This window comes from Diabrotica undecimpunctata, chromosome 7 (assembly GCF_040954645.1).
Source record: "Diabrotica undecimpunctata isolate CICGRU chromosome 7, icDiaUnde3, whole genome shotgun sequence".
Lineage (NCBI taxonomy): Eukaryota > Metazoa > Arthropoda > Insecta > Coleoptera > Chrysomelidae > Diabrotica > Diabrotica undecimpunctata.
The window spans coordinates 134,283,390-134,301,025 of record NC_092809.1 but is presented as its reverse complement, the minus strand read 5'-3'; the positions used below and the strand labels follow the sequence as shown (position 1 = coordinate 134,301,025).

Here is a 17,636-nt window from a genome sequence, read left to right as displayed (position 1 = left end):
ATCCAATCTAATAAATAGATGGTCAAACGACATCGCACACATTTTATGAAAAATATAATGTCACACAAAGAACATAAAACTTGCATGAATAGATTGGTCTCGTAAATCTTTATTTATTGTCTCGGCCGTTAATGGATTACGTAGACACGCTGTATATTAAAATTAAACACCACAGATATAGATATTAAAATAACAAATATCTTACTTTTTTCGTGCCTTTTATTGCTTGTTATCGAAACCATTGCAATGTTCCGTGCAAAACTGTTGTAATTCTGTTACATTAGAATTACAACAGTTTTGCACGGAACTTATATACAAAAACGTAAAATAGTTAAACTGTTGTTGTAATATTTAGCCGGTTAAACATTTGAAAGTTACTAAAGTTTTACAGGGGATAGATATGCATGTTTACAATCGAATTCCATGATTACTTTATTTTCATAAAATTTTGAGTTACTGCAGTCTTGCACTGAGGGTGCGATATATATATATATATATATATATATATATATATATATATATATATATATATATATATATATATATATATATTTATATATATATATATTGATCTGTTATGTCGGTCTGTCTGTCCGCAACGAAAACCCCAGCGCCGGCATTACAATATATATCTGTTATTATTGTTCGGATTGAAGCGCGGAATACGTTAAATAAAAAAGGAAAGGATAAAAAAAAACACTAAGAAAAAACCAAGGCGACCACCAAAAGGGCACTACGTCTTATCTTCTATTATTGAACGTATAGTAACACGAGATATCACATGCCCGTATGGATGGTAATATACACAATATAAGATAAATTTGCTTTATTAACCTGAAGAAGACCTCTGATCAAACTCTAACATGCGATAGAGCAAATAAAAGAAGGGGATATAACGAATATATTGAGATATAAAAAACAAACAAGGCGACTACCAAAACGGCACTACACAGTATCTTTATTATTAATGAACGTATAGCGACGCAACATACAAAGAAGACCTCTGGCTTAGTTCAAAATAAACAACAATAGAATCATAACAAGCGACATAGCAAATGAAAGAGGTGGATATAACTAATATATGAAAAATCATTCAGTTTTTATAACTTATAACGTTTTATTTTGCATTTTTCGTATTTATTCATATCAAAATAAATGTGCATAGAATATTTTTGGTGTGACACAACAAATGCATTTTAGTAGAATATCATACGTTTTAGAATCCAGATGCGTTAGAATCGGCCTACATTCTAGTTTATACATGAAAATAATATATTTTCAAAACGTATCGGATATTACATGTATTATGTTAAAGTAATCAATGTTTTTTTTTTATTAATTTTAAAAGTCAATTGAATAAACTACGAAAATTTACTATAATAATATTTACAAGGAAATGTTGATTTCCTGTAGTCAGCTGTATACCATTATATCACAAAAAATGTATATCAAAGATTCTGTATAAACAGTATATTTATTTAAAAGAACTCTTTCGGGCTAAATCACAGAACGTTTTCGGAAGAAATATTCCATGTTCAATGCTACTACCTAAAATAAGTATAGCCGCTTACACTCCTGAAGTAGATCTAGCTTTTACCGGGAACGGTAGAAGGTACGATAATTATTCAGGGAAAAAAGAAAAGAAACATATTACTGGACGACGAAGAGCTTTCTGTCTCAAAAAACATCCGCCAGTGGTATGGAATCAGCATAACAACACTATTTAGGTCCGCTGCAAACAAAGTATATATCATCCGACTGGTTGCCAATGTTTTTGAAGGACAAGGCACTTTAGGAAGAAGAAGAAGTTCCTATGTACTCCCACTAGGTACTAAAACTCCTCGAATCTATATACAGCCTGTAAACTTGGAGCCTGTGCTCCAATATTAAAAACTTATTAATGAAAACTTATTAAATATTAACTTTACATTTGATGATAAAATAATAATCTTTTCATATATCAGTACTTTAATCATAGTATATGTTCATTCTCTTTGGGAACTTAATATCTTGGAATTTAATAATCTATTGAAATAATAATATATTCTTTATTTTTGCTCTTAGTAGCCGAAAGTTCCGGAGGAATAACTAATGTTTGGGCCCAAATGAAATTCGGGTTTACACGACAAAAACCTGGATACTATGAACCAGAAACTCTACCAGAGACTTCATATAACGATATTCCTCTTAAAAGCCCAGATGAAAAACCAACGGACCTTCAACAATACCCAGCAAATACACCGGATAAAGTCAAGCCAACGTCTAATATTCCACAAAGACTGCCTGAATCATCTACTCAGGAGATTAATACGGGGTGAGTCATGAGGAACTTTACATACTTCTACCATATGTAGAGTCCCTCAGGGAGCATATCATGTGGCCACTAAAAAATGTCAACTCCTCTTCTTTATTAATTAACAGGGTGATTTGTGTAATTGACCATTTATTTCATTTTACTGTAGTGTTTATACGGCTCATTTGATTTTTTTAATTTTTGCATGATACAGTACACTACTATCAAGCATTCGACTGGTATTAGCTAAACTAAAAAATTCCAGGACTGGCTTTGGAAAAATTAATTTAGGGATTCGTATTAAATATTACACCCTGTATAAATTTTTTTTAAAATGCAATAAGTGATTTTTAAACTACATAAATAGCCAATGAAAACGGCATATGCGACAATGTTGTCGCACTTTTATTAAATTTTTAGTGAACGATCAAATCTTACCAAAAATAGAACAACCATAATGAAGTATCAAATTATAAGGTAATTAATTTAAACAAATGTTATAAATTTCAAACATTTTAATTGAAATGATAAACTGAGTCACTGCACAACAAAAAACAGTAACTACTAACAATAACGAAGAACAATTAAAAAAAAACTAAAAGTATGTACGTAGTTATGATAAACCCATAAATTAGAACTGGAAAAGATACAATAATGGTTACAAAATAAAAATAATTCAAAATAGATTTTCGAAATGGAAATCTGCAGCCTGTACACATTTTTGTTGCGCCGAATTATTAATTGACGTATTGAATTACGGATACTCTGGGGATCGTTTCAAATAGTATTACAACAATGTATAATTCTATCAATTAATTGTTGTCGGTTATTAATATTCACTGCGTAAACTAGTTGCTTCAATCGTCCCAAAATATGGTAATCAACGGGATTGAAATCAGGGGATCTTGAAGGCCACGAAATAGGACCTGCACGTCCTATCCACCTGTTGTCATAAACAATATTGAGATGTTGTCTCACTGCCAGTAAAAAGTGTGGGGATGCCCCATCATGCTAAAAATACATCGCTCGGATAGCAACGTTCGCGTTGGCAAGCAAATTCGGCAAAATATTTTGTAGAAAGTTCAAATAGACCTGCCCTGTTAAAGGACCATCAAAAAAGTGAGGACCTACTAATTGGTTATTTATGACACCAATCCACACGTTGACCGAAAACCTTAACTTGAGAACGACGTTCTCGAATAGCATGGGGATTTTCTTCTGCCCACACATGTGAATTTCGTGAATTATTTATCCCGTCTCTGGTAAATTGGGCTTCATCTGTAAATAGTGTCCTGTATAGCGTTGGTCGATTATTGTTAATCCATCTACAAAATTACAACCTATCGATCTCATCTCCAGCATGTAGTCGCTGAACCATTTGAATGTGATATGGGTATAGATTATTTTTTTGTAAGACTCTACTTACTTTTGATTGAGTAACATTGAGTTCTCGACTTACTTGTCTAGTGCTTATTGTAGGGTTCATAGTAACGGCGTCCATAATGTCATCTTCCTGCGCTTCATCTACATGTCGCTCTGTTGTTCCATTAGGAAAAGTGCCATTTTCTCGCAAATAATTAAAAACTGACCCAAATGTTGGATGACTGGGAGTTCGACGATTAGGAAATCTCCTGCGATATTCTCTACTAGCAGCCCTACCATTCCCATTAGAATCCATAAACAAATATTATGTCTGCATATTCTGTGGTCGAAAACTGATGTGGCATTTTGAACGAAAGTAACAAAAGCTCTACCAAAACTAACACAATGTACTTAACGTAGATATGACAGAAGAAATATGTATTCTTGTACACATAAATAACAATTGATAATGACAATAATGACAATGGGTATAAAATTTCAAGAAACGTCAAACGGTCAACGCCAACCTTCATTTTAAACTTTTTTAGATTTATTTTTATTTAGTACAGTTGATGCAATGTATTATTATTTGACATAAAATTTTAATCATTTACAATCAACAAAAACTAACACATACAAGAAGTTTGACTTTTTAATCAATTTAATTTATTATTTATCGAAAATAATGCCCCAATACGATCTATGAGTAAAAATTTTAAATTGAAAAACAATTGATTCTATCGTAGAGATAATACAAAGTGACAGTAAAGATGTTAATTTTCTACGTATTAGATTATGTTGTAGGAACTCATTTTAATTAAAATGTTTGAAATTTATAACATTTGTTTAAATTAATTACCTTATAATTTAATACTTCATTATGGTTGTTCTATTTTTGGTAAGATTTGATCGTTCACTAAAAATTTAATAAAAGTGCGACAACATTGTCGCATATGTCGTTTTCATTGGCTATTTATGTAGTTCGAAAATCACTTATTGCATTTTAAAAAAATATATACAGGGTGTAATATTTAATACGAATCCCTAAATTAATTTTTCCAAAGCCAGTCCTGGAATTTTTTAGTTTAGCTAATACCAGTCGAATGCTTGATAGTAGTGTACTGTATCATGCAAAAATTAAAAAGATCAAATGAGCCGTATAAACACTACAGTAAAATGAAATAAATGGTCAATTACACAAATCACCCTGTTAATTAATAAAGAAGAGGAGTTGACATTTTTTAGTGGCCACATGATATGCTCCCTGAAGGACTCTACTCTACATATGGTAGAAGTATGTAAAGTTCCTCATGACTCACCCTGTATACCAGACAAGCAAGTATATCCAAATATTTTACTATAAAACTGTAAAACTTTCTTTTTAAATGCATATTATGCTTAACAAACTACTGAGGTATGTATATTAAAATTATGTGAGATACAAAGTAGAAGTTGGGTGTATACGTTATGTGGGTGTTTTAAAAAAGTAGAAATTCATTCAACTAAGGTTGTATAAATGCTTAGTAAATTTGATAAATGTTTTAAATGAAACGGAAATGAGCAATAGAATAGAAATAACGTCAGTCAATTAGCAAGTCTAGCAAGCGTGTTAAAGAAGACTATTAGATTTATTATAATTGCTCATTTTTCTTATATAAAAAGTTAAACAATTTTAAAACCTCTCATCTTTAAATGAAAATACAGTAAACACCAAATAGGCTTACTCTATGATAACTCTTTTGTCTTTTATCTTAATCAATTACTATATTTTATGTATGTGAATGTATTAAACATTTTAGTGCGCTTTGAGAAAGGTTTTGTATTTTCTGGTAACACCCCGTTTAGTAAGCCCTCTTTTTTAAGATTAATGTTAAACCGAATCGAAATATGTATGCCCTTTTTGAACTTTTTTGTCCTCTGCAGGTAGCGGGTAGTAACTCATTTAGAGTCCCTTGGATTCTATTGGATAGTCCTATCAGGAAAAGTGAATCAATCCCTGCCCTCCGCATATTCCAGTAGCTTCTTGATCCGGGAAGCTATGACCTGCTAAGGGTAGTTTGTCCAGGATCACGGATGAAGTCCAGAATGGCATCCAAGGCGACGAAGAAATACTTTTGGTACGGCGAAGATGGCTCGAAGATGACAACCTGCGGCGTCTAATCCAGAGTGGCCGGCCGCAAACAGCGTCGGACCCAGAATGGGCAGCTGAAACAAACATTCAGCAACACATCTAGCCAGCATGGTGTTTAACGGCTAAATACACCTCACAAAAATGTCAGTTGAAAACACGCAAATACCCCAGGCAAATAGGAAATTACTTCCAGAATCTTGCACTGATAAATTATCAGTCTGTCCCATGGATTCTTGGTGGGACAAAAAATTGAAAAACACAGGAAAAAGTTACCCGAATAAGACGACACTTTATATAGGAACATAATGCACGTTTTCTACTATCCGATGAAAGACTTAGTGAACTTGAAAGCGAACTAGAATGCATTGAGTGGGACATAGTCGGTCTCAGCGAAGCCAGAAGACGTGGTGAACACTTAATTAAACTAAAATCAGGACATAGTTTTTACCACGTAGGTGACGACGTAAATAATTCCTTGGGAGGAACCGGCTTCATTACATATACCGGGTGGTCCAATAAGCCGATCTCTCCGCTATATATCAGAAACTATTAATGTTTAACTTTGGGAGAAAAAATTCCTCAGTAAAAGTGGCCAAGAGTAGGGATGGCGGTTTTTGACAAAACACCGGTTTTCGGTTATACCGTTTTTTTTTGCTTACGGTTTAACCTAGCGGTTATAACCGGACAAAAAAACCGGTTTTTCCAAAAACCGATTTTCGGTTTTTTTAATCCAATAGTTTACAAAGTTACATTTATTGCACTTTAGTTTGCGATACTTCATTCGACTCGATAATGATTGGGATCCAAAATAATACCTAACCTAATTCTAATCACCGTAAAAACCTAATAATAAGTTTTTACTTTAAAAATAAAAAACCGGTTATAACCGGGACAAAAACAAAACAACCGGTAAAACCGGTTATTGCAAAGTGAAAAAACCGGTTTTCGATTAAAACCGGCAGGTTTTTCCCATCCCTAGCCAAGAGAAATCGCTAGAAATATCTTTTAAGTCTCTGGGTTAACCGCTAGATGGCATAACCTGTGAAGAAAAATTTGAGAACCAGTTTTTTGTGAAATATGCCCAATTATACCAAGTGTAAAATAAGTAAACTAGAAAGAAGCCTAAATTCCGCACAAAGTTGTTTAAGTGCTTTTTTTTTATTTTTTCAAGTAAAGGGTGGGGAGAGTGGGAAAGTATTTGTGGATAAATAACTTTGGTTTAGATCAACCGATTTTAACAAAATTAGTGACACTAAAAAAAGTGTGGATGATTTAATTTACATCTACTACAAAACAATTGCATTTAGTTTTAGTTGTCATTGGTAGAGGGTACCTTCGAATAGAAAAAATTAAAATTTGTTTTTCTTTAAAATGTTTAACAGAAACACCTATTTATTGTAAGTTATAATAAAATAGGATTAAATTCTTAACAAAATGGCGCAAACCGCATGTTAATAGCTTTTTTCGAACTCAAGACATGAATAAAAACGCATAAACATAAGCAAGTATAATATTGACTATTGTAACTTAAAATTAAATATGTGAAAGATCATACAAATATCTTGATCATTAAAACTCCAGTCCAACTAAATGTTCAAATTGTTTTCCATCGTTGTTTACACAAAGATGTAATCTTTCGCGCGTGGACATAACAACTGCTTCAATCTCAGCTGTTGATATACAATTTACTGCGTTTATAATGCGCTGTTTAATGTCATCTCGCGTGGTTGGTCGAGTTTGGTACACTAAGTCCTTTAATCTTCCCCACAGATAAAAGTCCAGACAAGTCTGGAGATCTAGCTGGCCATGAAAATATACTATCCCTTCCAATCCATTTATTTGGATAACTTGCATATAAATATTCTTGAACTCATCTGGAAAAGTGCGCAGGACACCCGTCATGTTGTAATATCATATCTCTTCTTGTTTGTAAGGAAATATCTTCCAATAAAATAGGCGACTGATTTTTTAGAAAATCCAAATATGTTTTGCCATTTAAAGTTCTATTAAAGAAATATGGACCTACAATCATCTTTCCATCAACTATACCACACCAAACATTAAGACTCCATCTACCTTGAACCTGCACCTCATGTATCCAGTGCGGATTTTTTTTAGCCCAATAATGCATATTATGCCGATTAACACCAACCGCACTATTAAACGTAGCCTCGTCTGTCTACAAAATCTTTGACATAATATGCGGTTGTTCTTCTAGCAGATCTAACATCCAATTGCAGTAATCTAGCCTCGTATCAAAATCTCTCTCATGTAAAGTTTGGTGGAGAACTACATGATAAGGATGTAGTCTAAAAAACAGCACAACAAATATTGGTGAAACAGAAACCACTATGTTTACTAAAACTCAAAAATCCACAACTGTTTCACAAGATAAATCGTGCATAAATATTTTTAAGAAACGGATAAAAGGATAAAAGCGCCGTGTTGCCGTTTTTATTGGACTATTAAAATAACAATTGAATCTACAGTTTAAAGAGAATTCCAAGTTTCTGACCTAAACGTTAACTTTACAATATGAAAAACCAACTTGTGATGTTTTAAAATCCTTAGAACAGTAGTTTTGGGTATGTTTAATTCTATAGAGATTTACTGACTACTTATATGTGAATTATGTTAAATTAAAGCAAAAACAAAAATTGAATTATATTCAGTCATACCTCTACTACGTCGATTAAAACAAGGACGATGAAAACTACCAGTTTCTCTTAATATTCTTGCCTTTCTTTCAAATACTTCTTTCCCATAATGTCTCCTGTCAGGATATTTTACAGAATATATACGTGAGACAATAGCGGCATTTTGGTGACATTCTAAATAAACTCCAATCATATCATACAATTCTGCATTTGATATGCTAATCACGAATTAATAGTACTGATAATTAATTACTAATATTACCAATATTAATATATATTAAAAAAAGTGCAATCTTCAATTCGAATTAAGTATAATATAACACTTTTTAACAATGTTTTGACTGCTGTCAATAAATAAACAATATGAACTTCCCGTGAAATTCATTGTCGTTGCCTACTTAGTTTCGAAAAAACTATTTTTAATAATATGAAATAACAATGGTCAAAATAGGTATCAAGATTAAGATTCTTCTGCTAAAAAAAAATTGAAAGTACCTACCTGACTTATTTTTAAATTTATTTTATAATACAGTTTTTATTCATATCTCGAATTCGACAAAACCTATTAACAAGTTGTTTTGTGGTGCCATTTTGTTACGAATTTAATCCAGTTCTACTATAATTTACAATAAATAAGTAATTTCATTAAACATTTTAAAGAAAAACAAATTTTAATTTTTTCTATTCGAGAGTACCCTCTACCTATGACAATTAAAACTAAATGCCATTATTTTATAATAGATGTAAATTAATTCATCCACACTCTTTCTAATGACAGTAATTTCGTTAAAATCGGTTAATCCAAACCAAAGTTATAGGTATTTATCCACAAATACTTTCCCACTCTCCCCCACCCTTTATTTAAAAAAATAAAAAAAAGTACTTAAACAACTTTGTGCAGAATTTAGGCTTCATTCTAGTTTACTTATTTAACACTTGGTATAATTGGGCATATTTCCCAAAAAACTGGTTTTCAAAGTTTTCTTAAATATATATAAATATATTCTCTATAAATATAAGTATCACTAAAGAAATTTTTCACAAGAGTGATATGTCTTATTTTCAAATTAAATACAAGGTATAATATGAAAATAATACAGGTTTATGCACCAACAACAGACCATGGTGAAGAAGAAGTAGATCTATTCTATGGTCATGTCGAAGCTGCTCTTAAAGGCCATCAAGTAGATTTTACTTTTATATGCGGTGATTTTGACGCCAAAACAGAAATGAAATCCAACCCTACAGAAACAACACTGGGTTGGATGGTAGAAATGAACGTGGCAAAATACTGTTAAGGTTAATGCTGCAACATGAACTATTCTAAATGAACAGTTTTTTTAGAAAGAAAGCACAGATAAGATGAACATGGCAAAGTCCTAATAGAAAAACTCAAAACGAAATAAATTTTATTATCACGGACAAAAAACATACCGTTAAGTAAGACCTCACGGTTTTAATCAGATTTGTTACCAGTAGCGATTATAGAATGGTACAAGGTAAAATAGAAATAAGCTTAAAGAAGGAGAGGTATAAGATGACTAAAAAGAAGAACAAATCAAAACCATGGATGAAACCATCAGATGTAGATAGTTTTTAGCAATGTATTTCCGACATACTTAATAGTCCTGAAACAGAAAATAATATAAACGACTTAAATAATAAATTAACAAATGCCTTACTGAAAAGTCAAAACAAATTTTGTCCTAGAACTCAAAAAGAAATGAAGATTAGCCAAAATACCTGGCAACTAATGCAGAAAAGAAGAGAAATGAAAAGCGAGATGGAAACTAAAGCCGACGAACTATAAAAATTAAATAAAGAAATAGCCAAAGTTGGTAGACAAGACACTCGAAAATACTACCAAGAACAAATCGAACATACCATTGAGAATAATAGAAGTATGAAAGTATTGAGAAACAAGGTATTGAGGTACAAGGCAAATAATAAAGATTAAAGATATAAATGGTCATCTTACAACCAACAGAGAGGAAAGTCTTAAAATAGTTGAAGACTTCTACAAATTGCTGTACGCAATCCAACAGTAAACAAATAGCAGAAATGATCAAGTACCACAAATATTAACAAGGAAAAATAGCATTGTCAATCAAGAATCAGAACTACTACCGGAAATCACAATGGACGAAATAAAACTAGCCCTAAGAAAAGCTAAGAATAACAAATCTCCAGGCGAAGATTGTGTAGTTACTGATGCAATCAAAATCGAAGGCACTTGCCTACTGAAGTGTTAATATAAAAATGGTTGAGTGCTTAATGGTTAACTGAGTTGATCCTATTGTGTATACAAGAGTCTCTCAATAAACTACCGAAGTACACAGGGTCGCACTTCAGAAAGTTTGTTATTTAATATATTTCATTGGTAGCTGTGTAATACACGGTTATAAAAATTTAATAAATTATTTCATATGGTATTTTTAGGTTATTCAAGTGAATATACTTGATAATTGAACAATTTTTAACATGAAGAAAGTAGTTTTTTTGTTCTACGTGAATAATTGTAGTATATGGATCTAAATTCAGAAAGGTACTTTCCTTCACACTTTTTACAGGCTTAGGACTGTCAGAAAAAAACTGGCGTGTTTAAAAGTTTCGGATATCGTTAAAAATGTACAGTAATAATAGTTCCATTTACAGTATATACATACAAGCGAATACATAATATACAAAAAATAGATGAATTGAAAAAAAATATAGAAAAATATATACAAGATAATATTTACAAAACAAAACCCAAAATAACCAAAATATATTTATGAATTCCTAAATATCTAATTCTGTTTCGCTGTCGCTATCCTCTTTAAGATTAATAACAATTGGTTTAATTATGTGATTCAAAGTAACACATGAATTTTCTACGTTCATTACATGGCGTACTGAATTTTTCCAACTTTCTGGGGAGATATCATCAACACATTTCCTTATTAATTCGACTACACTACCACTTAAAGTCGGAGAAACATTTTGTGACCTAACATTTGACTTTAGTTGGTGCCACATCATATGCTCTATGGGATTAAATAAGGCGGAGGCCGTAACACTGTATCTCCCATGACCTCGGCCAATGCGTCACAAACATATACTTTTTTAATAGAAAATGATTTTAACACTTCTAACAGTTCATTTTTTAAATAACTTTCTTTTTCGTATTCTCTAATTTTCGTGTTATTTGCACTTGGAGACTTATGTAATTGACGACTGTGGTAACTTGCATTATCCATTACTATCACACTATTTTGAGGAAGGTTAGGTACAAGAAAATTTTTAAACCATTGCTCAAAAAGCTCTGCTGTTGTATCCTTATGGTAGTCCACTTAGTAGTCTTTATTGTTCTTGGCAGAAAGCCATAAGGCATTTGGGACCCAACCATTTTCTGATCCTGCATGTAAAATTGTTATTCTTTTCCCTTTGTTTGATGGAGCTTTTGTTTGACACCTGTTGGAAGAATCGGACCATCCTTTGGATGATGTTTCATGAGTGTCAAACCATGTCTCGTCCAGATAAATTATTGTTCGATCTTCTGTACGGTACTTTCTTATGGAAGTTATATATTCAGTACGCCGCTTTTGTTAACGATGAGACTTGCCTTTTGTCAATTGTACGATATCTGAAGCCCATTTTAGACAAATATCTCCAAAGACTAATGCGGCTATAGTTTATTTGTGTATCATTATTAGTAAGCCGTTGTTTTAAAGCATCTAATGTAGGTATCCGTTGCTCTTCATACATTGTGTAAATTTTTAGTCTTATTAAGTCCTTATCACTTTCGTCAATACATTTGGTAGAACCGGCATCCTTACGCTTCCTTCTTGACTTAATGGGATTTGATGTAATTCTTTTCACTGTGGTTAGAGGTATTTTCGTTAAATCAGATATTTCACTGGCAGCAGTATTAGCAGTAAGTCCTCTTGTAAGTAAAGAACTATATATTGTTTTTACGATTTCTCTAGCGTCAGCAGATAATTGCTTTTTCTTTGCTGGAACACTGGAAGAAGCACCATCAATGATTTTCCACAGACGCCACATAATGCTGTTTTATAGGTATACACTGGTAACACTTGTAACACTTTCAACTAAATGAAACAAAATGTATATTTAAAAATTTCTCATCGGTTTTATATACTTTTACAAATTATACAGAATAGAGGGAACCTGTATAATTATTCCAGGAAATACTTAACGATCAACAAATTTATTGTGGTCATTAAAAGAACAACCATTGATAGTGAAACTCACTGTTAAAATGTTTACAACTTTATGAAATAAAATGTATTCTAATCGTTTTTATAATTTTATACGATTTTTTAATCGTTTTTATATTACCAGGAATTTATTATACAAACAAGATAACGACACTCCACAGTAGCTTGAATTTTACCTGAATACTTACCTGCTCAACTAATGTTGACTAAGCTGGGGTACTTGCGGTCGGGTTTTATTGCAATCATTAAGCACTTAACCATTTTTCGTGAGATAAACTATACAAGTTGATCAATTTATACTCCAGAGTTCGATATTTCAGATCTTTAAAAAGATACAAAAAAGTGGTATCTACATAAAATTGGGTCGAGTACAGCTAAAAATTTTTAAATATATTTAAATATACAAGGTGTTCCCACTTCTTAATTTTGTTAATGATCGCTTTGTAATGTAGGTACACAAAATTTGTACGTATATACTGAACTAAACACAAAATCAAAATAAATAGTGATAAATTCAACTTTATTTATATCGCATGAGCTAGCTGGCCATCGAATTGAGTTTAGTGAGGTCACACAATATTTCACAATATTTTAAATGATATCTTTTGTAATTTTCACACCATCTTGGTATTGTTTAATAATGATAATAATATGTAGGCACTACCAGCCTAGTAGGCCCATGGCTTGATATACTATTATTTGTCACTTCCTTTTCTTTCTCAGTTCGTTACGTTAAGTCAAGTCTTCCCATATCTTCTTTAACTTCGTTGCTCTATCTTGACCTCGGTCTTCCTCTTCGCCTTTTGCCTGCCAATGCACTAGGTAGTACCATTCTTGTAATTCTAGATAGAATAATTCTCTGTACATGGCCCAACCATCTACGTCTTTGAACCTTAATTACTGCTAATATGTTGCCACCAGATTTTGCGCTCCCAAACTAATAAAAACTCCTGTTGTTTTTCTGTTGTAACCCATTTTTCATAAGCATACACCACTATTGCCCTTATGACGGTCTTGTATGTCGTCAGTTTTGCTATTCGAGATATATTTTTGCTTCTTATTAACTCACTGAGAGCATATACAGCGCGGTTGCCAGATATATTTTTTCTGGATTTCTTCCTCAAAGTTAGGTTCTCTTGTAAAGATATTTTCTAAGTACTCAAAATCTTTTATTTTTTCCGAATTTATATTATGCTACTTTTGCTGTTATGTACTGCTCTCGAACGAATTTCTTATTTGTGCATTCCATATACTTCGTTTTTGCTTGATTTATATACATTCCTTTGGTTGCTACCCTCTCTTTCAGTTTCATGACTGTTTCCATCCATTACCATTTCTGTTATACTATTGTTTATCTTGACTTTATTCGGTGTCCTTTAAAGAGTTAATGATGTTGTTGTAATATGTTAATAGGAAACAAGTGGGAAATTTAAAAAGTAGATAGATAGATAGATTTATTCATGTAAATTTCTACATTATTTCATTCGTCAAACATAAAAAATACAATACAATACATGAGACAGATACTCATCAATAGTAGAGAAACTGTGGTAACACTATGTTGAAAAGACTTAAAAAGATAACTGTTTATATCGTATGGGTATAGAATAGAATAAATAGAAATATGCTTTTTTGTTACAGCAAATTGTACAATTTTATTGACAAAGCTTACAAAAAGTCAGAAAATAACAACAAATAAAACTTACTGAAATTACAAAAATCGCCAATATCACCAAATTAAAGGTAATAAAATAAATAATTAATTGCAAAATTTAAATAAATTGCAAATTACATAATAAAACATTACGAACTAATAAGTTGAAGCTGCTACATTATGGTACCAAAATATAGATAAAAATACTTAAACCCAAAGATTTTATCTTGCACAGTGTATTTTGAAAAAGGTACAAAACCAGAAATAAAATGGCAAATAAAAACTTTTAGTTTTACAAGAAAAAAACTGCTATACAGTATAATAAATTAAACAGTAACTAAACACCACAGGTACTTTTTAAGACACTATAATGCTATAACTGAAGAAAAAACGACGTAAATTGATACAATGTCAAAAAAACTCGTTAACTATCATCATCATCATCATCATCATCATCATCATCATCATGAGGCAACCTCTTCTGTTCACTGCTGGACATAGGTCTCTTCCATTTTTCGCCACTCTTCACGGTTCTGTGCTTCTTGTTGCCATTTCTTGGATATTCGTCTAATGTCGCCCATCCAGCGTGTTGGTGGTCGTCCTCTACTGCGTTTATCTTCTCGTCGGTGCCAGTCAATTAGTTTTCCGGTCCATCTTGTGTCTTTCAGTCTCGTCTATCATTATAAATAAAATGAGTTCGAGCGTTCTTGCCTGGGTCAGCTGTCAAATGTCATGCGCAATATCATTCCTTGTGTTCATTGTAGCATGATCTCAATTCCTACAGAGATAATACGAGGATATCTTGCAAAGCTTCGTTACGTTTCGTAACATCATCGCAGAACAACATCATCGTGCCAATATACCAAAAAGTAGAATATGTAAATTGCGACAACGACATCTATAGAGCAATATGTCTGTAATCAGTATGCTTTAAAATATATACGAAAATAATAGAGAAGACTAAGATAAGAAGTAGAAATGGAACTGGGAAAAGAACAAGCGGCATTTAGACTAGGAAGACAGACAAATGACAACATATATATCATTAGGAACCTAATAGAAAGAAGCTTAGATACGGAGGGAAAACTAGTATTAACATTCATAGACCTAAGGGCAATCCTTGAGAAAAATAAATGTACTAAATACATTGATAAAAATTATAAAAAGTACTTACAAAGAGATAAAAGAAAGAGTACAAATTAATAACACGGAACAGATAGGAAAAATTTAATTGGAAGAGAAATATTAAACAAAGAGATAGTCTCAGCCCTTTGCTATTCATAATAGTAATGAACGAATTGATAATAAATACTAGTAGAAATTAACGAGGAGAATAATGATAATCAGCGGCAAAGAAAATAAGAAAGATAATAAAATAAAGATTAAATGTAAAAACTCAGAATTGGAGATAGTTACAACTTACGAATACCTGGAAAGTATAATTGTTAACGATGGAAAAAAATGACTGGAAAATAACAAATAGAGCAAAGAAATCAAACAATTATAACGCTATACTATGCGTTAGCCCCAATACTGGACAAAAGAAAACTTACACGAAAGACAAGGATAAAAATATATAACACAATAGTGATACCAACTGTGCTTTATGCAAATGAAAACTGGATAATTCTGGAAAAACACAAGAGCAGGAAAAATGCAATGGAGATGAGACATCTAAGAAGAATAGTTGTAAAGAAGAAATGTGATAGATTAAGCAACGAGACTATTAGGAAAATAGCCAACCAAGAACCAATAATAAATAAAATAGCAAAGAAACAAATAAACTGGTATGGGCATCTGATGAGGATGCAGCACAACAGAATTACAAGAAATGTCCAAGAAGCAAAGAACATCCTAAAATCAAAAAAAGGCAGTGCAAGAAAAAAATTAAGTAGCCGGAAAAGTTAAACAAAATCACTCGAGGAATTGAAAATCTTCTTCTTCTTCTTCTTCCTCTTTATAAGCAATTCTGCTTGTTCATTGGCGGTTCATTAATACCTCTTTTTAGGGATCGCTATTGCTTACTATTCTTCGCCTCTCATTTTTGTGTATCTTGTCTTCTTTATTTAAACCTCTCTCTCTACTAAGTCCTCTGTCACATAGTCCATCCATCTCCTCGATTTTCTTCTACCTCTCTTTCCTTTAACTTCTAATAGCTCTATCCTTCATTCCACATAGTTCTTATTTCTAGGTCTGACTTGACCAAACCATTGCCGTCTATGTTCTTGAACCTTTTTTGAGACTGTTTTCTTAATGGCTTCTTAATCTGCACCTATAAAGTCTGGATCTATTCTTTTTATTAAAAGTTTTTCTAGTAATTTGGAGATTGTTGATAACAGACTGAGATGAGACTTCACTTGGATCCTTTCCTGGTTTTGGGAATAAAAGTATTTCTGCAATTTTTAGATTGTTAGCCCAATAATTACATCTTAATATTGCGTTAAATATTCATGTAAGGATTACTATACCCTTTTTTGGTAATTCTTTTAGCATTTTTGGTGTTATTAGGTCAATTCCTACTGACTTTTTGATATTTAGTCTTAAGATTTCTTGTTTAAGTTCTTGTTGTTAATTTTATTGGGTTTACTCATGGTTGTTCTGAGTTTAAATAATTAATAATTTCTTGATCTTCTTCAGTTTTGTGTGGTTAGAATACTGTTGCTAAATGTTCAGCAAATAATTCTGATTTTTCTTTATCGCTTCTTGCCCATTGGTTCTGTGTGTCTGTGGTTTTTCTTACTGGTGACGATATTGCTTGAGGTTTTAAGGATGATTTGATTGGTTTCCATATTGAATGGTCGTATCTATTAAGCTGTGTTACATATTTTTTGACCGACTCTTTCCTTACAATTTTTAGTTGTGTTTTTAATTTATTATTTAAGCGATTATAAAACGTTTTATCCGCTGGGTTCCGAGTTTGTTGCCATTTGGCTCTTGCTCTTCTTTTTTCAGCAATGAGCTTTTTAATTTCTCGTGTAATATTTATTCTATTCTCGATTTTATTTTTAGCTGCATCGTTCGGTGTCGCTGCTGTTGCAGCGTTTTGCAATAATGTCATAAGGTTGTTTGTAGCTGCTTCTATTTCTGAAGGGCTGAATTGCAATATTTCTGAATTGCAATAATTAGTGAATGATCTGAACATAGATCATATCTTGGAACTATGTCCATAAAGGTGTTAGATATTTCTTTTATAATGCAAAAATCTAAGAGGTCTGGTCTTTTTTTGGGGTCCGTTGGCCAGTACATTGGTGTTCCTGTTGATAAATATGAGTATTTATTTTCTTGCATTAATCTATAAAGCTCTCTCTCCTTTGTTGTT

The 17,636-nt window shown here is 32.0% G+C and overlaps 1 protein-coding gene across 2 annotated transcripts in view; it reads left to right on the top strand.

Moving 5' to 3' along the window:
- The window catches only part of LOC140446983 (serine protease gd-like), a 136,438-nt gene that overhangs the window by 75,142 nt on the left and 43,660 nt on the right, over nucleotides 1-17,636 (top strand). For both annotated transcript variants that reach the window (XM_072539577.1, XM_072539578.1), the window contains exon 4: nucleotides 2,065-2,314. In XM_072539577.1, the coding sequence (XP_072395678.1) occupies nucleotides 2,065-2,314 (250 nt within the window). The remainder of the gene's footprint in view (nucleotides 1-2,064; nucleotides 2,315-17,636) is intronic.